The sequence below is a fragment of the Hippichthys cyanospilos genome, chromosome 10 (genome assembly GCF_059441005.1).
Source record: "Hippichthys cyanospilos isolate Australia breed blue-spotted pipefish chromosome 10, RoL_Hcya_1.0, whole genome shotgun sequence".
NCBI classification, from domain to species: domain Eukaryota; kingdom Metazoa; phylum Chordata; class Actinopteri; order Syngnathiformes; family Syngnathidae; genus Hippichthys; species Hippichthys cyanospilos.
This window is the reverse complement of record NC_142378.1, coordinates 12,293,167-12,317,744: the sequence shown is the minus strand read 5'-3', so window position 1 is coordinate 12,317,744 and position 24,578 is coordinate 12,293,167. Positions and strand designations below refer to the sequence as shown.

At 39.3% G+C, this 24,578-nt stretch overlaps 2 protein-coding genes across 3 annotated transcripts in view; both read left to right on the top strand.

Annotated features, from left to right (window-relative positions):
• The window catches only part of arid3a (AT-rich interaction domain 3A), a 46,157-nt gene extending 36,270 nt beyond the window's left edge, over positions 1-9,887 (top strand). The window contains exons 5-10 of the mRNA XM_088426538.1: positions 934-1,006; positions 3,613-3,796; positions 5,645-5,892; positions 7,266-7,556; positions 8,433-8,522; positions 9,714-9,887. Coding sequence (XP_088282664.1) covers positions 934-1,006; positions 3,613-3,796; positions 5,645-5,892; positions 7,266-7,556; positions 8,433-8,522; positions 9,714-9,856 — 1,029 coding nt within the window. The 3' untranslated portion in view covers positions 9,857-9,887. The remainder of the gene's footprint in view (positions 1-933; positions 1,007-3,612; positions 3,797-5,644; positions 5,893-7,265; positions 7,557-8,432; positions 8,523-9,713) is intronic.
• A 158-nt stretch (positions 9,888-10,045) lies between these two features.
• Positions 10,046-23,054, top strand: ctdspl3 (CTD (carboxy-terminal domain, RNA polymerase II, polypeptide A) small phosphatase like 3). Of its 2 annotated transcripts, none has more exons than XM_088426539.1 (12): positions 10,046-10,100; positions 16,518-16,681; positions 17,699-17,804; positions 17,884-18,024; positions 19,186-19,294; positions 19,519-19,630; positions 20,713-20,799; positions 21,369-21,431; positions 21,906-21,985; positions 22,073-22,199; positions 22,284-22,379; positions 22,597-23,054. In XM_088426539.1, exons 2-12 carry the CDS (start codon positions 16,544-16,546, stop codon positions 22,660-22,662), a joined length of 1,125 nt encoding a protein of 374 aa, XP_088282665.1. In that variant the 5' UTR covers positions 10,046-10,100; positions 16,518-16,543; the 3' UTR covers positions 22,663-23,054. The 2 variants fall into 2 exon arrangements, with proteins under 2 accessions (XP_088282665.1, XP_088282666.1); XM_088426540.1 differs by having other exon boundaries at positions 10,057-10,184.
• Positions 23,055-24,578: the final 1,524 nt, after the last annotated feature.

Sequence of the window (24,578 nt, the reverse complement as noted above, 5' to 3'; positions counted from 1 at the left end):
AGGGGTGTCCAAACCTGTCCTGTATTTACAGCACATTGTCTTACAGCTAACTTCAATTTTGACGAAAGTTGGGCCAAAGATGAATCCAGGACAACTATGATTACACACAATCAACTAATCATTTTCTAAATGTTCTATTTATATCAAATGATGAATACAATGAAACACCTTCCACACTTGAAGACAAAAATCGTATTCACATAACTCATTCACTGCCATTGACGTCTATAGATGCCAAAAATCCATTTCAACTGGGCTGGCAGTGAGCGATTTAACTTTTTCACTGCCATTGACAGCTATATAAGTCAAAGATCCATTTTAACTGGGCTGGTAGTGAATGAGTTCATTGTCTTGTAAGACAAAAGTAAAAAATAGGTTTAAGATGCTGTGTTATAAGCCATTTGCTTTAGAAAGATTCATTGATCAGTAGAATAGTTAATAAAAGATTAATTTTCTGTCAGTCAGAAAATCAATAGTCATTTCAGCCCTGGGGCCTAATGGTGAGTTGTGTCATGTATGTTCAGAGGTTAATGTCTTCCTGTGACGTTTGCGCTTATATTTGAGGATCAATCTCAGGCTTGACTTGCCTCACTCCTATGTCGGTGCAACATTAATCTTATGATCAATCCCAATTACAGTACTAAACTAGACCAAAAAAAAAACCCAAAAAACTATACAGTCAATAGGCTCTTTGTACACCACTGATTGGGTACCTAACTTTTACTGCAAACTTTCACTGAACTTTCCGACACTCCGGCCCAGTCAGCAGCTGGACCTGCATGAGGTTTTCATCAAACCTGACTGGCACAAATGATTTTTCTCAATGTCTCTCTTTGCTTGACCTGAATATGGACTCGGGTGTTTTTCCATATTTGAACCTATCAGTGTTTTATAAAGACAAACACCTCATCTCACTTCTCTTCCTCCCAACAGCTTTATGAATTGGATGGAGACCCCAAGAGGAAAGAGTTTCTGGATGACCTCTTCAGCTTCATGCAGAAAAGAGGTAAGCAACCTGGCAACACGGCAAGAAACTAGCAATGCAACGTGAGTAGTTGTTCCGAATGGATTCTACGCCATTGGCACCGTTCCTCAAAGAATAAGTAATGGAAACAATATAAATTTTACGAGATAAAACTTTGAAATGTGCCATTTACAAATCATATGCCACGTTATTAATCAAAACTATGTAAATGCTGAGTTTATAAACAAAATCAGACTGGCAAAATAAACACAAAATTGTTTCTCATTGGATTAATCTGCAAAACAACAAATCAGCTTGTGTAAAATGATTTACAATAGTAAATGACAATACTTTTGGGTTTTTTTGTTTTGTTTTTTGTTTTTGTTTTTTGCTAAAAGGCTAAAAGTAAACTATAGTAGGGGTGTGAAGCAAGGACACTCATTCATACCCTAATTTTATGAGGGGCTCTCATTATTCCATAGGGTGATTGTTACTTAAAACACATACATAAGAGTTTTCAGCGAAAAACAAACAGAAATTGTTAGTAACAGTGGAAATGTAAGATGGCTGCCCGCTGGCTTGAGGCACAGGAAGCCATTGTGAGTCCTGCTTCACGTCTGTGGAATGGGTGCTGTTTACAAGTAGATACAGTAGATGGATACCATGTTGACTGTGTGTTCTGAGCTATTTTATGAAGTGAATGAAAAAAAAGGTGCTTTTCACTTAGAGGTGGAAAAGACTCTACACCTACCCTGTAGTGACACAGGAAATGAATGGCAAATGGACTGCAGGTGGAAATCATCTTTCTGCAAATCCTGGTGAAAGCAGGTCTTCATGTCTTTTGGTAATGATTAAATGATGTACATAGACATTGTCCATCAGCTCAGAAATCCACAGTATAGTGCTGAAGCTATCACGTAGTTTTCATATTTGGATACTCTGCATGTAAAACAAAAATTACAAACACAAAAGAACAAAAACAGAGTTCCACTTGATTACAGTATGAATTTTTGTTTAGGTAATTAACATTTCTTTCAAAATTTAAATTCAAACTGTGCTTGGCGACACTATATTACAAATTTATCCATACAAATTTTGTTCTATGAGACAAATTTGCTACCTGAAAAAGCACATTTGAGTCAGCATGGTTTGTTAAAATGTGATTATTAGAAACAACAGCTGTGTGAGGTTGTGAATATCAGTGTGCAGAGTAATTTATGTCTATCACACCAGCCTATATGGAGCACTTCAGCGCTGCAAGCTCGTGGTTAATTCATGCTTCACACAGCTATAAGGGCCCAAGGCACCAGTAAACACTGGCAATATGTGTCAAATGTAAGCATAATTTAGTTGTTTGTTTGCCTCCTGAATTGACAATTGAATGTAATTTCAGAACAACATGGTGTTATTCGTAGGGAGTAACAATTGCACAAAAATGAGTCAAGCTGTTACACAGTGACATAATGCCGGAAACAACCTCAAAGTATGGCAGTACCAAGGGATTCATGTCCATATATTATTTGGTGATTTAAAGGCCTTTTTCCCGTCATGCATCGCTCTTAACAACTGTTGCCACGATTAGCTTGACATATTTTTTGACGTGTATACTTATAAGCTGGTATTCCAAGCAAAGAAAAAAATGCCTCTAGATTTGTTTTAAACATAGGTACTCAAATTACAAGAGTACTCCTTCGAGCTGATAAGATATAGCTGTTATATTGCACAGTAGCTGTTTTATATCATCCTTATGAAATATATATTTATCATGCCCTACTCTAATTTGTAGAGTAATTTTACTGTTTTTACAAAATGCAAAATTATTCTTAATAGTGGCTTTTTAATTTCATTTATTAAGGTAGCGACTATTGTTACCAAAATGGCAGCACTTTAATAATAACACAATTAACACATACTGTAACTATAACACCTATTCTTTACAATATGTGCATCCTGCAGAGTCAAACTCAGACTTCAGCTCTTTATAGTGAAACGCTAAGAGCATGATACTGTACCTCTCCGAGGGTCGACCCAGAGCGGTATACTCATCTTTCGCTGGGTGGGGTCTTTGTTCAATTCAAAGGTGATTGCTTGGTGGTGGTATAGCCTCATTCCCAGGATGTGCCTGCAATAAAAGCTTACATTGTATCAAAGTCCCACAATGGATCAGTTTACGTTCACATTCTATGACACGTACGTACACACTCACTGACCCACCGCCCAAGAAAAAAAAAGGTGCAAACCATTGTGTTTTACCAGTTTGGCATCAGAAATGCTCAAGGGTTCGGTATGTATCAATGTCACTTCATAAATACCAGGAACTTTGTTAGTGTGACGAGTTGGTGATTCATGGCTGATATAGATCAGGAGCTAACACGTAAAGATGGAAGACAAAAGATGTATGTGTTTTCAATGAAAGAAAAAATCTACAAGTGATCACAAGCATGCAGGGTGGGTCTGCTGAGCGGGATCCGCAAAGCTCAGTGCGCCCTCTGCAGGTCATCATTGAGTGTGTTGAGTCATATTCATCGAGGTTTTGTTAGCTAGCAGTACCATTCTGTATAAAAATCAACATTTGTTTGAGAATTTAGTTAAATGCAAATCAAGCTCTTGTTGTAGGCTGAATGCTGACAGAACAGGTCTTGTTGCAGGAACCCCCGTGAATCGTATTCCCATCATGGCCAAGCAAGTCCTGGATCTGTACATGCTCTACAGGCTGGTGACAGAGAAGGGGGGCCTGGTAGAGGTCATCAACAAAAAACTGTGGAGGGAGATCACCAAGGGACTCAATCTGCCTACCTCAATTACCAGTGCAGCCTTCACCCTCCGCACACAGTCAGTAATCACACGAACACATCGTGTCTGTATGTAATGTGTCTTCCTCTCGCTATTCCTGATAAGTCTTTGAATGAGGAATTGAAAGTCATAGATTTAAAGGAGAAGTCAAGCTGTATTATACTGTATTTTATATCATATATCTTATAATACTGAATGTTTTGCGTGGCTCCAGTAGCCTATGGAGTTCAGTATTCTGATTGCGCTAATGGAAAATGAATTAAACATCAAAATCGCCAGTTTTTATCCACCTCAGAGGTGTAGCCATTTTGTCACTTGCTGTTGACCGAAAGTGACATCACAGTTGCTTAGAGGTAGTGGTCAATCATGGCTCGGCTTACAAGCGTCATATAACCAAACTAAGAAAACAGGTGAGCAGCGATTGGTTGTCAATTGAGCACAGAGCAATTGTGATGTGATTTAACAGGTATGTTTTGCATCATAATTCATATTCCACAAATGCATTATGAATCAAAGTGCCGTATTTGAGAGAGGTCGTGACAAAAACAATGGATTAACAAAAATAATCTATATTCTAATTTACTGTGATTGAAGATTGATACAAAATGTCAAGAATCATTTTAGTTTTAAAAGTAAATAAATCAAATAAATCCAAATTTTTCTCAGTTTCCCTTTACCACACTGAACACGCACGGCCAAGGAAAGGACAACAGCATTACATTAGTACGCCAACTTCAAAATAAACACACCAAATAATTAATGGTTCAAATTAATGACTGTAGTCTGATTATGTTTTGAAGTTGGTCTTTGCAGCAGTGGTTGCTAGTCCAGTTAACTTTACTCTTCCTCCCGACTCCGTTTTTTAATAGTCACATCACATCTCTACCAACGTCCATAAAAAAGAAATGCAAGTTTTATTGTCATATGCACAGTGACACTACACAATGAAATTCATATTCTGTTCACTTCCCCGAGCAGACTTACATTCCACACAATGAAGCCTATAATGAAGTGGCCAACAGTAGGCAATAAAAACAATAATAGGACAATAAGGGCAGTGATAATGAGGCACTAATATAAGAATAAGATTCACATATTACATTCAACCGCTGATTCGAGAAACTAAGAAACCTCTAGTCAATTAAGCTTCCATTGTACGATACGGCACAAGTCTCATTAGCGCTACCCATTGACTAGGTGAAAAAATCCGGCGTATAGGGAGATTACATAAAAATAACAAATATTTGTTTTCCAGTTTTACCCCTCAAAAAATTTCAGCTCATTTTACACACTTTTTAAACACGCATTCTGGCCCCATGAGTGTTTTCTTTTACGTTAGTGCCCAGCACTTACTAAACAGCTGGAAGGTGAGAGCAAAGAAAAAAAAAATGATTGTGATGGTGCAATCACGATATAGCTGGAGAACTATGCGTGCCACTAATGTGGGGTTTTACCACTTCCACAAGTGTAACTCGGCCTCTCACCCCAAGTCTTGATCATCTGCGATCCAAATGAGGACAAGCACTATGGAAAACTGATTTGTTTTCTTTTTTAGGGTAGAAGCTGCACTGATGACCACATATCACCTGTTTTAAAAGTAATTATAGAAGGAGGAATCGAAACTACACTTGTGGCTCAATTCAGAGATGATTTTACATTTAGTATCGCATTTTATTTAAATTTTAGCGAGGTTGTAACTCATTTGAATGTCAGGCAAATTATTGGGAAATAAAGGCTCAACATATCATCATTGCTATCTTTTGTAATTATGTCAGGTTACTCACTCACTCTCTAATTAGTTTCACGTCAAATGCCTGCTATTGTTAAGAATTCTAAGCATCTCATTGTTTGCGTTTCCCTTAAAAACATTTTTGTGGTTTCTGTCAGATACATGAAGTACCTGTATCCATATGAATGTGATAAGCGGGGTCTGAGCAACCCTAACGAACTCCAAGCTGCCATTGACAGCAATCGGCGGGAAGGCAGACGACAGAGCTTCGGCGGCTCTCTCTTCACCTACTCCCCGAATGGGACTCCCACCATGTTGTCTTCGCCCAAGCTCTCCACGCCCACCATGGGTATGTCTGTAGGCACCAACGGGGCCTCACTCACTCCCATCCAGAAGATCAAGAAAGGTGAGCATGCCACAAATGGCCTTGGGGTTTGCAACTGGGATAGAAAGGAAATACTGTATAGTGCACAGTGTTTAGTAGGGCTGGGAAAATATGTCGGTCACGTTGGGTAAGTTTATTTAAAAATTGGTTGACTGAAAATATCTGCCTCGAAGCTACACCACAATAATGTTTGCCTACATCTACAATAAAGGTCAGTGTAGAAAACAGTAGCGCAATGTTGCAACTGCGACAAGGGAGGAAGACTTCCCCAAAAAACTGAGAATATCACAAGTTTGTCCAATATTGTCAATATTGTCCAATATATATCAAAGTTCATTTCCAATAAAAAAAAAAAAATAGTGAAAATAAAAGACTCTTCAATTTCCGCTTCAATTGCACAATGGAAAAGGCATAAAACAGCAAAAGCTAACGACTGATGCTATTGTGTGCTTGCTAACACTTACTGATTTGGTAGTTAGAAGACTTTCATTAAAGACTATATTAACGCATCAAAATTCCCAAAATAAAGCAAAGAATTTCCCCCAAAACACCAGAATTGTATAATCTGAAAATATAACCTCTCAGTAAAAGCAATCTATAGTGAGTCAGTTTTAGATGTTCAAATTGTATCCAGTGGGGAGCAATGGAGGACAAAACTTGGCAGTCTGTTTGTCAATAATGTGAAGAAGAAGAACAGGAAGTTATTGACCTCTTAGTAGCTAACAAGCACCTTTACTCATGGAATATTGTTGAAGCATCGTCTGTGTGTGACACTATTTCATGTGTAATCTGTATATGACACAATGTATGTGGGAACTAAATGGTAGTTAATGTTTGTTGTCTTCAATCATTAGTTTCAAACGCCAGTCGTTGAGGGTTGGTGTCTTGCATGTTTTCCAGTTTTCTCTCCCCAACACTCCTGATTCAAATTATTATTTTGTCAACAAGCTCTGCTAGAGCTAAAAAATAATGCTAATCATTTGAAATGGGTGAGTTTGAGAGAGCAACATTGAGAACATGCAGGATACTGGCCCTCAAGGACTGAAGTTTGAGACTTATGCAATGGTTATTGGTAGCGCATTAATGCGAATCGTGATTGGTAATTTGATTAGTTTTGTTGATGTATGAAATAAATCATATGTAAAGAATATAATAAAATATAATATAGAATGTAATAAATGAGTAGTTATAGCCATTCACTTTATCTTATACAGTATTACAATTTTACTAGATAATTGAAAAAAAACCCTACCATTCAATCTTACTAGATCATCAACTTTGCTTGATTATTTGATGAAATACTCGATAGGATAGTTGATTTGAAAAAGTTTTGATAGTGACTGCCCTGGCATTAAGTGCATTTTTTAAAGTGTGCTTTCCTCCCTTCTATCCAGAAGAAGAAAGCGGGCAGCCTTTCCATGGTGTTGGTGTGCCTCGCATGCCAGTGGGGGCCCTGGCGGGTCACTCTGTGGCTGCCGTTCAGGCGGCGGCGGCTCAGGCGGCGATGGCCGCTCAGGTTGCCGCTTTGGAACAGCTGAGGGACAAACTGGAGGCCGGAGAGCCGCCCGAGAAGAAAATGGCGCTGCCAGCCGAGGAACACCATCGACTGCTGCAGAGAGCGCTGCATCACAATTTGCTGGCCATGACAGCTCAGATACCAATGAACATCCGCATCAACCAACAAGGTAACGGAAACAGCAAATGATTGTGCGGAAACAGTCTCGTGTGCCTCTGAGTTGGATATCATCGACCAGAAACTAAAAGCGAGAGAGAAAGAAAAACAACTGCAGGCTCTCTACAATATGTATTTATGCACTCAGAATTCCAATAATCAAAGAGCAAATGTTCACCAATGCTCACAAATCCTCTACTCAATTTTCAAATACTGTATAATGTAACATTCAATTTCATCCATCCATTTTCTATAGCCGCTTATCCTCACAAGGGTCACAGGCTTGCTGGGGCCTATCCCTGATGATTTGGGGCAGTAGGCGGGGGACTAAAAACTCCAATGTTTGCTTATAATTGTGCAATGCTTGAATAGTGGACAGTCAGCATTTCTTCTATTCTCTATGCTGTGGTTTTTTTTTCTCTCTCTTTAGCCTCAAATTTTTGTAACATGTTTTCTTCATTAGTTGTTAGTTGGTTTTTCAGTTTGTGTCTACTGTCTGAAAACATGTTTGACATGTTACCACAAACCTCAACACCTGTAGGAGGGATATTGGGCAGACATGTTGGCCTGTATAATGTGTGAAAGTAACAAACATGCAGGGCAGCACACAACCACCCGTGTGTGTCGTGGGGGAATCCCTCCTCATACTAGCAAACACTTCAGTCCTCATCCTGTTGGTTTCTTGTCCACAGATGTCTCTCTTAGTCTAGATGTTACATGTCAGTTTGAAAACATGTTAAATGTTTGCGGCACTGCTACAAGTGTGAGTCATCTGTGCAGCTGGCTGACTTTTGGTTTTACCTGTCAAAACTGAAAGACATTTTAACGTTAACCTGAGTACAATCATTTTGGGTAAGACCTCTCCCCTATCTGGTTATTGGTGTTTCAGACGGCAGGCAGGACTCTGCCATGAACCTCACTACCAATGGCACAAACAGCATAAGCATGTCCGTCGAGCTCAATGGAGTCATGTACACTGGTGAGTTACTGAATCGTGCTTCGTTGAAAATTTAGTTTACTGATGCTTTTCTCATTAAAGGCACAACATGTAAGATGTAGACTGTATTTCATTTAAAGGGAATGAATTAAATGATTATAAATGTCAAAAACTTGCAAATAAATGTGTTCTTAACAACAAACAGTATGTTTTAAATGTAATCGTAGGTCTCGTTTTCAATCAATTATACTACATTGGCGGTGGCACTTCTCCGGAGGCGGCCATGTCTGTTGTAGCTACGGACAACGGTAAATACAGCACCTCCTGCTGTCCGTAGTGAAAAACTGTCAAATCTTACACAGTGTCCTTTTAAAGATAAAATATTAGATAAATTAAATATATTTTATAGTTATTATATACTATTGATCAATTCCAACAATATTTTTGTACGATTGCTTCCAATAAATCTGGACATCGCAGTAGTTGCTTTAGTAATTACTCAACCTCACCTGTGCTCTGTGTTTGGTCGTGTGACATTAACAAGCTGAGTTGTGATTAGCCATTACCTGAGCCCCAAGCATCTGTGATGTAATTTTCACTTGACAGCAGTTGGCAAAATGGTGGCCCCTATATAGTAGGTTGAAAAACAGTTGGGATTTTACCAAGCAATTACCTAATTAGGAATGTTAAAGAAGTATCATTTAAAATTGTTCAGATTTACCCTATTAAGGCCTATATTTAAAAAAACAAAAGATTCACGGAAGATATTGATATAACTTGTAGGTTTTGTTCTACCTCTTCTGAAACTGGGCCTCATTTATTTAGTCAATACTTTTGTTTTACTGAGAAAATTTTGAGAAAATCAAAAATGTAATTGACTGATTTAAGGGTAATAATGATAATTAGGAAGATGGCCATCCTATGAGATGGCTTTAAAAAAAAAATGTGTGATTGTTTTTTTTGTTTTTTTTTGTCTGCTGAATTCACAAATGCAATGTTTATCCGAATGCCGTGTTTAGACTGATGTGGTCACATAAAACATATCGTAAAGAACAATTTGGAGGTTGAGTTCCTGTTTACACACAACTATGACATAACTGTTGCATTTGAACTGATCTGCTTTAACGTGGCACCAGATAGCAGGAGCCAATGTAAAAAGCCAAGCCTTTTATACGTGTGGAAGAATTTTCCTTTTTCTCCACTTCCATTTTCACTTTTATGCTTGTTTTGCAGGTGTCCTTTTTGCTCAGACAGCAGCTGGGTCAGCCCCGTCGGGGGCGTCCCTCTCCAGCAAGCCCGTCGGCAGCCGCGTCTCTCCTCATCATGTGCAGCAGCAGACCACACCTACCTCAACCTCCAGCAACCCAGTGTCTTAACAAAGCCTCAACCTTTCCCCGTTACGTCTTTTTTAAACTTGCTACGTAAAGCCAAAAAGAAAAACCCAACCTCATTTTCTATATAGTCTACGCCAAAAAGAGAAAGCATACACAAAGACGCAAACTAACGCAATCACTTGAAATACACTCTCAGGTTCTGTCATCAACTCATCTCTTTTGTTCTTCATAGCCACGATGATTTTGGAGGAACCCAACAGAGCGCCAGTATATGTCAAACAAAAATGTATGTACAACCTGTGAATTATTTATTTCTACATACATGTACAGCTTATGGAAGAACAAAAGAGAAGTTCATAACCAGGAAGGGGTAATGCACTGTTTACACTTACACAGCTACTGACTGACAGTAATGTTTCATCCTTTACGGGAGAGATTCCTTCTATTTGAGCGTTTACGTGTTGTTTGTTGTTATTTTTTCTTTCATTATAGCATTTTATCTTTTAAATCTTTATCAATACTAGCGCCGCAGGAAAACATTTATATATCTAGAATTCTATCTATAAAGAAAAGAGTACAAAATATCTTCTATTTTTAATCAAAAAAGCTTTAAAACTATTTGTCGTTTCTCCAGGGTGTAGAAATGCACCACGCTCACCTGCTTGGCAGCGAACAGGTTTACTCATTCGCCATCTTTGACAGCTTTAGAAGTCAAAAATCCGTTTCGGGTGTGCTGGCAGTAAACTGACTTAAGACAGCAGGCGTCATAGAGCCGTCTTCATTGCTACAGAATATTTAAAGATCAGACGAGGTGATAGCTCAATGTTCTTGCTGAAGTCGTACGTTGTCTCCTGTTCGCTGTCGCGAGGCTGCTTCCGTACTGCTTGTAGACCGTTGTTGAAGAGGCTTCAATCAGCGCGCGCTTTGGCCTTCATGGCGTCTTTGTGGTCTTCTTGCAAACTTCACGTGAATAATACTGGGCTCTCAGGTGCGTTTGCAATACTTTCAACGTCTGCAGAAAGATCAACTTGTGTCTTTGTTTCCTGTTCTTAGTTTGTCCTTATCGTCTTAAGGTCAGATGCATGCCTGTATTTGTTGGTAAAGCCTGAAGGAAAATGGATTTCCTTTCAGGACTGCACAAGACCTGTCTGTCCACTTAATCCTTGTTGTCTTGAGGAGGCTCACTTGGACAATCAGGTGTCAGGGGTCTCAGAGGACCTAATGTAGATAAACTTATATTTGGCGATCTGTTATTGTGTTTTTGTCCTATAGATGTTGGATACTTATACATATATATATATATATATATATATATATATATATATATATATATATATATATATATATATATATATATATATATATATATTTTTTGTGTGTGTTTTGTTAAGCATGATTTTGTGCTTCTCATCTAAGTGCTTCTTATCTTTGTCCTGCTGTTTGAAGGTATCCTCAAATTCCTCAGATATTAATTATTTTAACTTTTGTTACCTCTGCAGTGGTTGTCAACTCAGACCACACTATGCCAAACAACCTCAATTCCTTCTGAAAACAGGACGTAAACCATGCTTTGCTTACAGGTTCGTTTTTTGTTTTTTTTTCGAGAGATGTCCGGTTGTCACTTTTTACTGTTCCCGGCAAATATTACCAGCTGCTGTCACTTTGATCAGAGCCTTGTTTTAACACCTCAAGCCGTCACCAGCTGCTACACAAACATGTCTGACAGAACGCTGTGCTGCTCACACTGGGTTTGATCGCTTCACTAGTTTTACTATGCTTGAAGACAAAATGCAATATAAACAGTAGTATTATGGACCGACTGAAGTGGGGGGAAAAAGACTTGATAGTAAGAGGTTCTGGTTTGAAAATATCCTCAGTTTCTGTGTAAAACAGTGTTTTCTTTGACATACCAACCTCTAGCACTCCTTGCTATTTGATTTGATATCGTAAACATATGCGCCTTGATGGACCATTTATTGTAATTAGGTAATATATCTTATGTAATTTCAACAACTTCAGTCTTTTTATATATGCCAGCTTTAAAAGATTAATAGAAAGCACATATCTTTGCCGTTATTAAATTTTAATGTCAGTTTGAAATGTCCAACTTCTATACTACACTTTATATACAGTATACAGCATATATTGGGACATTATATATAGATTCCGAATTGCAGAAAATGAGAATTTTGATTCTTCTGTCTTTTTTTTTTTTTTTGCACAGCATGTTGCATACCCGTTGCACAGCATGTTGCATACATATGTGCTAGTTTAAATTGAATAACATTTCTCCTGTAATGTTACAACTTTATTCTTATAGCTTTACAAATTTGTGAAGATTGAACTCTTTTCCATTATCCCCCCTTTTGAGTTGTTTCCATAATACTCGATCATAACATTACGAGAAAGCTGTCCCTTTTCCACAAGTGGGCGCTGTGTTAGTCATTGCCAAACCAGATGTGAGCAAGGGTAGCCTGAAGCACAGCTGCTACGTAGTAGGTTATAGATTGTCTTTTAAAGTGTCATATTTCATGAGGTACCACCTGCTAGTATAAGTCAACAACTGATTGAACATTTCCCTTTATACCTTTGTGTTTCAAGTGTTAAGTATAGAAAGTACTTTCTTACCTACTACATGTGGTACCTTAAAAACTAAAGCCGGGTTAAAATAATGTGACAAGCAGCTTTTTATGTCTTATGTCAGTCAGTACTGCTGTTGCATTGAACAGTATCAGTTTATACAAATATACAGTATATCAATTAGCAACCTCATAGCTGCACAATACTGCACAGCTGGCTTCATTGTACCATCAAGTCTGGGCCATACCCTGTGGTTCAATGGTGGAGTCAGAAGGAGAAGCATAGGCTACATCCTCTTATCTTTTGATGTTTGAAATGGTAGTCATGAAAAGATGACGTATTGTATGACGGAGGCGGTGTAAGGATGGGATTCTCAGAGTAAATTCTGTGAAGGCGAAGTAACAAGGACAGATAGTGCCTTCTAACTGTGGACAAGAGCACAGATAACACATTTACAAAGCATTACTAACTACATGGCTCTTTTTTTTTTCAAACAAACGTTCATTTTAGATTGGGAACTAACTGTTCTTTTCTTTCATTGCATGAACTATTGCTTTAGGTTCTGTATACCTGTATTGCATTACGAAGGGGTACTTTATATTACTTTGGGAAATGCTTTTGGTTTAGTCTGAAGTAGCAGATGTTAGAGATGCTGTAAAGAGCTGACAATCAAATCAAGGCGCTCTCTTAAAAAGCATCTGTTTGGGGGAGGGATGCTGTGGAAAACAAAATTCAATCAATCTCGAGCTAAAGGATCAACATTGCTCTTTTTTTCCACATTTGTCTCCCTGACCTTTTGCCCCCTTAGGCAAGCACCTGCCCCGACACCCCCCCCCCCCCCCCCCCCCCCCCCACACACACACACACACACACACACACACATCCCATCTTCCCTCCTGTATGGATCTGTGTTTGTTGGAGCAGCTCTCTGAGATATTTGCATTTGAACAGTTGCTGTCTTTCTCTCACCCTCCCATACAAATACATCTCAAATGCGAGGTTGTTGTGTTTTTTTGTTTTGTTTTGTTTTTAGTGCGTGCTGTTGACAATCAGGATATTGTGACAACACCGTATACCTCCATACACTTTTGAACATCCCATCAGCCACTGTTTCAACACCTTTCTACCTCATTGACTTTGACATGTAGGGAAAAAAAAAACCTAGATTATCATGATATTGATTAAGTAAGCCCTCCACTAATGACCACGGACAATCAGATATCAGCTAATTTGAGCTTTCTCTCTCGATTTGTTGCCATTGCCTTATGGAAGAGCTCCCCATAGCGGAAAGGTTCTGAAGTTGGATCCGCCAAGTGGTTGAGAATATTCAGTGTTTTCTTTATGTTGGATTCAAACACACTTTGGAACCAGCATCTTCATTCTTGCTTTTCCCTTCGCTCTTGTCAGGCAGAATCGTCTTTGTAAAATGGAACATTTCTGGGAAAAGTCTTAACCCAGCAGAGAAATGTTATACCTTTTTTTAAATGCAGTTTATTTGGATTGAATGCAGTCTTTAGTGCATCTACACATTTGTGTAGGTTGGACAGTTTCACTTTATCAACGTGCTCGCTGTGTTTAAGAATATCATTCTTAAAGACTGTCATAACTTGAAATATTGCTGCTGGCAATCCCCTCATGGACCATTAATCACCACTTTTATGGGTCTGAATGCTTTCGGAGCATCATTGCTGCCTTGGACAAGGTGGACTGCAGATGATGATGACAAAGTAACAAGATGCCTTCTGCTGTGACAATTGTATGAATTAACATGTATTACTAAGATTCATGGAGTAGTATATTTCTGAAAAATATGGCTTTTTAGGGCTGTGAGTTATATCATGTATGTTTGTTTTTGCTATTTCTTTGCTTTTTTTGTTTTGATGCTGTCGCAAACCAGCACACAGAGATTACATTTGAGAGAAGATTTATTAGCTTAGAAATGATGACCTTGATAAAGATGATGATAATGTGACTATTTTAGGGAAGCGCGTGTGCTCCTCACATCTTCAGTTAACTTCAGAGCTTCAGGAAATGAGGCATTGTGTGTCTTGTCTCTTTAAAACTTCTCAGGAAAATCTACCTCTACCTCCAGTTGGATGCATTCATCCCAGTTGGGTGTTTAGTTCCAGTTTAGTGGGTAAGACAGGGCGTGTTACAGCCCAACTTCTGCTGATGTAACAGCAGAGATCCCACAGCTCAGCCGTACTGATTCTATAGTACCACTGTTTGCACCACACGTAGTCTTCGGTATGTTCACTCGATGTGTGCTTATTCCTTCTTTATCTATACATACATGATTTTGATGAATGGGATGTTTCCTAGTAACCTTGGTAACAGTGAAGTGGGATGGCAATGCAACATTTTTCTCTCTTTTGAATGGTGAAGAGTTATTCTTACCTATTTACTCAATATGTGTTTGTGTGAATACTTCAAATTTGAATCTGAAATTAATAAAATATCAACTTTCTTAAATGTCACCATTGTATATGGGGTGTTTTATTTCAACTTTTTTGTAGCGGTCAATTTTGCAACTGAAAATATGTGACCCAAGTGACCCTGCATTCCTCGAAAAGAATTATAATGGAAAGCCTTTTGCATTCACTACATACAATATGCATTTATTAAAAAGCTGCGGTAGAGCCTTGGGCAGAAGCGATGAAACGTGACCTATGAATGATAACGCAATGAATTGAGAAGCAAAATACAGTATTCGACATCCATGGCTATAGCACTGGAAGAACGTGCAAACTCACCACAGTCAGGGCCTGAGCCAACATTATAGCCCACAACCTTGCGACTGTGATGCAACAAATGTTCACCATGAACTATTTATAGTAAAATGTCATTTCTATTCAAGATGGTGACCCGTGGTGGTGTTATTACTTTACCTAATACTAGTCAAATTGGTCCTGCAACTTGAGTTGACATGTGGCTGCTTTGAATTTGCTTTGCTTTGCTTTCCAGTATTTGAATGTGAAAGGAAATAGTTTTTTTTCATTTGTAATTGGTTCATCACATAAACTGTGGATGACAACCGTGTGATGGACATGTGCATGACCTAAACCAGTGGTTGTCAACCTTTTTTCAGTGATGTACCCCCTGTGAAATATGTTTTCAGCCAAGTATACCTGAACCAGCGCAAAGCATTTTGGGGTTTAAAAAAAAAAAAAAGACTGAAAACATGCTATCAGTCTCTGCTTTATTAAACTCATCCATCCATTCCATCCACAAGGGTCGCAGGCGTGCCGGTGCCTATCTCAGCTGGCTTCGGGCAGTAGGAGGGGGACTCAATGAACTGGTTGCCAGCCAATCACAGAGACACAGATGAACGACCTTTCACACAGCCAATCGCTCCTAAGGACAATTTAGTGTGTCCAATGCACCTGCCATGCATGTTTTTGGGGTGTGGGAGGAAGCCGGAGTGCCTGGAGAGAAGCCACAGAAGAATATTCGACTTAAAGTGTCCTCTTTTGGATCATAGTAAAGATCTGTGAAGTGACAGGAGTAAAGAAGTGACACTGAAGTTGGGCTAAACCTCTAGTATAGGGGACAATCTGGATTTAAAAAATATTCAAATTAAATAATTGAATAACCTACTGAAGGTAAAATTAGTTGATGATCGTATGGTTTCCCGAAACATTTAATCAATTCAATAATTATTTTTAAAGGATTTTTGCAAGTTTGTTTATTTGTTTTATTTAAAATCTCGAGTACCCCCTGAAGTTCCCCCTGAAGTTTCTTCCAGTACGTAACCCTATTTGAGAACCACTGGCCTAAGCAATGCTTGCTGAATTTAAAAAGAAAAAAAACACTCACACACAAGTCCACTTATTGTGCAGCCACATTCCGGGTTTCTTTTTGTAAAAGTGTGACCCCTGCTGGTCGTTAAAGAAAATACAGCGCTAATAATTTAGCTCAAGCACCTCCCAACGATCACGACAGTGCTGATGAACCAATCGCACGCCAACATATTTGAACTCGCGCAAAGGAGCGCACGATTCGAGAGGAAGCGAGGATCGGCGAGGCGGAGCTATAAGAACTCGTCATAAAGCAACACGCAATGGAATGTAGCAAAACATTGAACAGGAAGTCGAACAGTTATGCCTTATACCTTTCTTTATAGGTAACTTTGTGTAAGGAGAAATTAAAATGAAACTCCGATCGCAGAAAACCGTGTCACCATACACGGAGACGCCGAGGAGAACCCGCAAGTCGCCCAGAAACAAAGCCACACCGACACCAAGACGAACTCGTCTATCAGTACCACGAAGTCCATTACAAGAAAAGGTAACCTAAACCATTTTTAGCACGTATTTTATCGACGAAAACTTGAAATTTGCCTCAATGTTAACTACAATCGTTTCTTGAATCACAATATGGCCCCATCGAATTAACTGTGCTAGCTTGCTATTAGCTAATATTCGAACGTTGTGTTGACAAAATGGTAGCCTGTTTGCCAACTTCCGTTGATATGTGGCTTTCACAGCATGTATAGCCGTCTGGTTACTTATTACGTATTCAGAGCATTGTGTTTTCTTGTTAAAAGACGTTTTAATGACATGTCCTGGTTATGTGTGCTCAACTCGACATGTTTTGGTTTTCTCCAGTGCACTGCATTCTTGCGTCTGTCTTATTTATTCCAAATAATTTAAGTGACTGTGGAGTATTAGAGCGATTGTTGCGGTGTGCCTTTGATAGCAATGCCAGGATTTGTTTGAGCGCCGTGTCCTACAGAGTTAAACGGACTAGCTTCACTTGAGAGAATCCCACTATGTAGGTCAACATGCCTGTTGCGCCGCAACACATACTGCAACGATGAGGCATTCACAGTACGCACGTATTAGTTGCATGTGAAAACATCACGCGTATTTAATCGTAAATTTCTGATGGGATTATTATTTTTTAATCGTGATTTTGTCATGGCAATATCTGTTGCTGTTGTCACATCAGGACGTGATTATTCTTTACTATTTGTGCATATATGAGCTACAGCATGCAGCACACTTGACCTCGTTTAGCTCGTAATCTAATATACTATAAAGAAATGAGAAACCCAAACCATTTCCATGTCATATTCATTAAAAAGAAATGAATCTGACACCCCCAAGGGACCTACCCTTCTTACCCTTACCCTGCTAAGCATGTATGTGTGTTGCATGTTTGACACTAAAAAGAACTAATTTATACCACTCGAGAATGACCAGAACACTGTTTCGAATCACGAATACTTGACTTGGTCAATGTTTAACTTTTAATGAAATCTATTGGAGCTTCCATTGCCAATAACAACCTCTTACTGTGAAGATTGAAGTGACATCTGATGCTGAAGATGTGCCAATGATGATGAGGCGCCTACTGCCCCGGGGGCGGGCAAGAAAGAGAGCCATTGCTGCAGTTGATAAAGAAACAGGTGATTTTTTTTTTCTTCCCTGTATAAAAATTCCCTGAGCATGTTTCCTCCATCTAACCTGATGACACTGGTCTTAAAGATTCCGTCTTCAAGACTCCAACCAGGTCCACCTTACACCGTGAGCACGTACTGTCTGAAATGGACACTGCTTCTCCTCACAATTCAGCAACAAGGAAGATCTACACTCCCATTGTTCGGTTCCTCACACCCAGCAAAGAGAGTAAGTGGAAGTTTATGTTTTTGGTTCCTTGATCAAGCTTTCCAACCTGAACCCAAGGTTCGATATCAGGGTTGTTATACCCAATATAATCACAGACACATTGTCTTCGTGGTTTCTCTCAGGTTGTTATGAATGTTAAAAAAAAAAAATGTTTTTAATCAAATCATTAAGGATATTAGGCTACTGACCAGTACTCTTTATGCCTAAGACCGCTCCAATACTTGACACTGATGCCATTGCATGTGACTGACATTTACCTAGTGCATAGGTTTCATTTAGGTCAGCCATGTAGAAATAGGTGATTGCAAAGATAAACGATTACTGTTCACTTGAGAGATGGAGGCTGACGGTCGGGGAAATAAACATACCAGTGATATTTTAACTGGTGTAATATTTCCCCCACCGTCAGCCTCCATCTCTCAATTCACACTCCTGCTGCATTTTGTTTTATCTGAACATTAACCGACTCCTCACAAATCACTGTCACCTTCATGGCCCGGCCTAACCCAACTGCAGGCTCACTAAAATATCGCTACAGCTGTCCTGTTAGATTTATTTTCCAATGTGGTATTCTAAAGAAAGCAGTCTTGTATGACCCATCCGTTTTCTCGAGCCGCATATCCTCACTCGGGTCGCATGATATTTGTTATTCAAGGTAGTTTACATCTACATATGTTCTTTTTTTTTTTTATGTACTGTATTAACATGGGGCGGCTCGGTGGAGTAGTGGTTAGCACAACCGCCTGACAGTTTAGGGCCCCGAGTGCAAACCTTGCTCTGGCCTTCCTGTGTGAAGTTTGCATGTTCTCCCTGTGCCTGCATGGGCACTCCGGCTTCCTCCCACACTCCAAAACATGCATGGCAGATGTATTGGACATAAAATAGTTGTTCATCTCTGTGTCATAGGTCGAGTTATCATTAAATAATATTACATGAGGGGTGGCACTGCTCCAGAGGCAGCCATGTTTGTTATAGCTACGTACAATCGTAAATACAGCACCTGCAGCATCTCCTGCTGTCCGTAATGAAAAACGCTGTAATTCTTGCACACGATCCCTTTAAACGTGGGGAACCTTTCTAAATGTAATGTCTACTACTACTATGTGAAATGAAACTAATGTTCTTCTTAATTTTCTTCTTTTTTTTTTTTCCTTTCTCAAGATTACAAGAGTCCAGAAAATAATGTTTTGATGAGCCCTGAACAAGGAGTGTTTGGTTATGGCTCCATTGACCTCCTGGTTGGAGATGAGGATGACCACATCTTCAATCCGTATGTGTTACTTTCTGCCTGCTTATGCTTTTCGAGCTTCCTTGTCAGCTGTAGTTTAAGTATGGCCAAGATATCATTGGTGTTTTTAGAATAGAATATACAGCAGGTATACAATGAAATTGGAAAATTAGGCATCATCCTCACCATTTTCATCAGTGTAGTATCAGAACATTAAATCGGACTATTTTTTTCCTCACCTTTTCTCTTTTTTTTTTTCTCCCCAGCTTCACCTTCATCAAGAACTTGCCATCACAGTCCCAGTATTCCCAGCCCAGGCTGCCTGACATCCCCCCTAAGACCAGGAGCACCCCAGAGGCCACACTTGTGGTGGATCTGGTGAGTTTCCCCCTCGATGGTACTCTTCTAGTCTAGCAACCTATCACACACCACCTCTTCAAGTATGCTGTTGAGTGGCAAAGTCTGCACAGGGAGGGAGACAGACCCATGCACACAAAATTGCATGTGGCACACATGAGAAGTATTTGTCTGTTTGAAGCAAGTGAGAAATAGCCGCACACTATCAAGCTGTACAACTCTACTGTCATATACAATATTCATTTTTCAAGCAACACAATTAAATATACGTATTTGGAATTTTATATGTCCCAGTGGATGATGGTACAGACTGTTACCAAGTGCCCCACCACTGGTTTGGGATCATTGTCTTGCTGTGTAAGGGAACATGTATACATGCTGACTTCCCATATGGAGTAAGAGCTGCAGAGTTTTAGTGCTTGGCACTCTGGTCACATCAATACTCTGTAAGCATGACTGACTTTAGAATTGTACAAATAATGTAAAAGAAATGCACAATAACTTAGTCTGCCACAATACCAAGAAGCTGTTTGAAATTAGAGACAGTTGCTAGGACTTAATAGTAACAAGAAGTACAATTATCTACAAACAAAAAAAAAAAAAACTCAAATCAAAAATGAATATTTAGTAAAGATTGGTAAGCGGTGTTGATTTGTGGAACACCTTTGGAGCTGTGAATCAGGTCTAAAAGTCAAATACAAAACAATGCAAATCAGCTGTAAGTTGGCACACTGCTGACATGCTGCGCACATTTGAGATGTTTTGGAATGGAATAGAATAGAATGCCTTTGTCATTGTATAACCAGTATCCAACAACATTTAAATGAAAGAAAACTGTGTGCGACTAAAAGAAAAAACCTGAAACCGAGAAAACTTAAACTCAAGCACTACCTGTACATAAGTGAACTTGTATAGGCATATAGGTTTTTTTCATTAACTTTTTGTTGGTTTATTTTACACCAAAAAAATGTGAAAAAAGTATTACAGCCTAGCATTTCATCCTATTCAAATGTTTTGTTGCACTTGTCTGCAGTCTTCATTTGCTGACAATAAGACCAACTGTTGATGTAACCCAATCCGATGTTTAATCCTTGTGCTTTCAGGAGGAAACGTTGATGTTTGGCTCGCTGAATATGATTGACAATGCTGAATACACCTTCTACACAGCTTTTCAAGATCATCAGTATAAGGTAAATTAATACTCAACACAACAGTGCAGCCAAAGATGTTAATGTATGCACGTTTCAATCTAATTGTTGCGTGTATACTGATGGTCAAAATAGCTTATTTTTTAAGACTACACCATAACTCTTGCATATGGTGCTTTAGTTTACCCACTCAGAAAGAACACATTTTGGCTACCCAGAGATGTATTCCGGTAAAATTCTTTAACCGGGGCATGGCTCAATGTTAGAGTGCTCATCTACCAACTGGAAGGTTGTGGGTTTGATTCCTGATCCTGACAACTATGTAATAGTATCCTTGAGCAAGATACTGAAGCCCCTGTTGCTCTAGATCAAGGGTCACCAACGTGGGGCCCGCGGGCACTGGATAGCCCCCGAGTATCACATGAGTAGTCCGCAGATGGTAGCCCTGGGTATTACTCAGTATCAAAGTAGCTCTTGGTTTCAAAAAGGTTGGTGACACCTGCTCTAGATGCTTTATCATCGTAGGGGGCCTTATAAGGTGGAAAAGAACTGGATAAATCAAGTACCACTTACACTTTGGCAATAAAGGCTTTTTCATATGTTACTAACAGGTTTATATGATCCTACGACCACATGTGAAGGAGTTCCTGCAATCCGTGGCAAAACTTTATGAGGTTTGTGTCCTTGTACCTTGGATCTGTATAATAATGACTCATTGTGTTTGTTTTACTCCAATTATTTTGAGTCAAAATGCATTATTTTATAAGTCTATTTACCCATATAATTTTATGTATACATACAACTAAAGTAGTTACATGATTGTTTCCTGTGATTCATACTTTTTTCACAAATGTACTGTCCTAGCGTTTGTTAAAAAAAAAAAAAAACATTATTTATACAGGAATATTGTATTTAAAAAAAATAAACAAAGGTTCCAGAGCTGTAGTACTTGTCTGGACACGATGGGTCAGTCATGAATTTACAGCACTTTTTTTTTCTTTCTTCCTATAAATACAAGAGCTCAGCCTTTGTATAACAGTTTTATACTCTTGTGAAACTTTAGAGGGAGCCCTAGAGCAATACTTGTGTAATCTGAGCCAGCAAATGTCTGTATATAGTCTTTCTTCAGTTATTATCTTGTGTTGCAGCTCTTTGTTTACACCTGTGCAAAGAGGGAGTATGCAGAGAAGATCCTGGACATCCTGGACCCGCAAAAGAAGCTTTTTCGGTAAGTCTTCTCAAGCTCCCCTTTCATTTTGCGTATTGTATGGAATCTTGTGCACTCACTGTGTTTCTCCATTTGCTGCACATACAGCCACCGACTCTATCAGGACGAGTGTGCATGTGTCCTCGGGCACTACATTAAAGATCTCAGCATCCTGGGGAGAGACCTCGCCAAGACTGTGGTTCTGGACAACGCACCCCATACCTACCCCAACCATGTCAGTATTACAGAGATTGACAAAGCCTGACACCATCCACCAATTTGGTCGGATTCAACTTGAGATGACGATGTCATTTTGCAGCTGATGAACACTCTGCCCATCAAGAGTTGGTCTGGTGAGCCGGATGACCGAGAACTCCACAAGCTCATCCCTTACATGGAGAAACTGTCTGCAGCGGTTTGTCTGTTTTATGTTCACTCTACATATTTACTTCAAGTTTGTTTTCATTTTCTATGGCCAGTCAGACACTGTGTACATTTGCAAGGTTTTATTTTGGAATTCTGAAAATACCTGATTTTTTTTTTTTTTTTTTTTCCCCCGCCCCTCTTCCATAGGACAGCGGGTTATCTGGTGTTCCATGTGCACTTTCATATAATCGCCTGTGTTATTTCAGGAGGATTTTCGGGAGGTGTTGAAGAAGAGGAAGGATCACTTCCACCGGCTGCTGTCAGAGGACTGACATGAGTAACCGCCACCCATCTACTACAATGCGCCACTTCAACTGCCTGATTTGACTATCACAACTTGCATTCTTGCTGCTGAAAGCAGAATTCTGCCGGGTTACCTAACATGCCGCGTTCTGTGTGCTGGTGGACATGCATGTCTTGTGTCTCTCCGCGGTCTCTTAAAGAAGACTTGTCCAGATTTCAATCTTGCTGCTCGCCACATTTCTGTAGAATCATTCCACAGAGTAATAACCCTAGAGATGAAACTTGAAATATGTTGTATATAATTTTCCTTTATTTATTGATTGACGCAGTCCTTTTATTTTAGATGGTTTCATGGAATACAATTATTACTTGCTATTGTAATAATAGGAAACAAATAAACGTGATCTTATTTCTCCTTTTATGTGATTGTGTAAAATGATTGTGGCATTTCAACACCACCTAAACAAACAGCAATGCTGCATTTGCTTAAACTCACTTATCGACCATCACCCGAATGTGACACCTAAGTCATACTTTTCTTTTTTGCAGGCCTCACGGCTTTTCTCTTTTTGTACTTCTCAGCTGGGGTTTCAGCTGTATGTCTCTGGTGCGCTCAAAAAAAAACAAAACAAAACAGTCTGTACAAATAAAAGGCTTCACTTCCCGTGTAGCAGGAAAGACAGCAGCTAGTGGAAAAGATTTGTGGAACAGATAGTTAAGCGACACTATTCCCATGTAGCTATCCATCCTTTTTCTTTATCTCATTAAGGCTCACCTCTGAGCTGATAGTCAGCTGAATTAAAGCGAGTGTACAGCATCAAAGTTCGTGCTTTTTAAAGCTTTATGCATGATTTTTACTGTGACGCTTGAAAACTTGATACGTTTTAGTGACGAAGCTGTCAGCGCTCACATGCGTTTATTTCCAGTAACACTGTCACGGTAAGAGAAAGTCCTCCTAAAAAAGGTTTTGTCATGCACTTGCCAGTCAAAATTCGATTGCAGGTCTTAAAGGTCTACGTCCTCATGATGCTGAAATTGTTCATTTTGCTAATCACAATGAAGCTGCCTGCCTGCTGGAATACGTATGGAACCACATGAAGTGCTGAGTAGAACTTCACAGAAGATTAAAAAAGTTTCTCTGCTGTATGACATACTGTATTTTGATTGGTTTTCAAGACGTGACCTGATTCATGCACAAAACCTACAAAAATAATCCAGCGCGGAAAGCTCATCCAGGAGGTAAGTTAAGGTAGGGGTAGGAGGTAAGGTAAGTGAGCTATTTCTGTACAGCTCGTCTCTTGGGGAGGCGCTGTGTGTCGCCTGCCACCTTGGGCCTTTGTCTCCGCTGCAAGTGTCATGTTAAATCCAAGACTTGGGTTCATTTTCATCATTCCTCTTTGCTTATCGCTATACACAGCAGCTTTCTAAGATACGCTCTAATGCAAAGCTTAGTAACACTTGTTGTTTTTCTTAACACATGGGTGTTTCTAGCCTTTTTTGGGGGCGCTCACACACCCCTAAATTGAGTCCAACCCCCCCTACAAATCTTCATTTGTTCCACACTTAAGTGTATTAACATGTAGTACTGTGTTGAAGCATACTTTTGAAAATTACAGCTTCCCTTTCTTACATTCATAAAATTGGGAAAAAAAAATTGTGTTAAAATACAGAGTGATCAAACTGATTTTGCCTGGTCGGTCGAGAGATTAGTGCCCCTAAACCGCTGACCCTAGAATTCCCTCTGTCTTAATCTAATACCAAAGGATCCAAAACTGAATGTGACTGTCTAATTACTGCGACTTATTTACTTGATTTCGTGTTACCACCTGGAGAGGTTTGAATGTCTTTGAAGCGCTTTAGGGTTGATATTAGAATTACTGGGGTAAACCCTTATGTATATTAAATAAATTATCTTTTAAAATATTTCAGCAGTGAGACATCGATA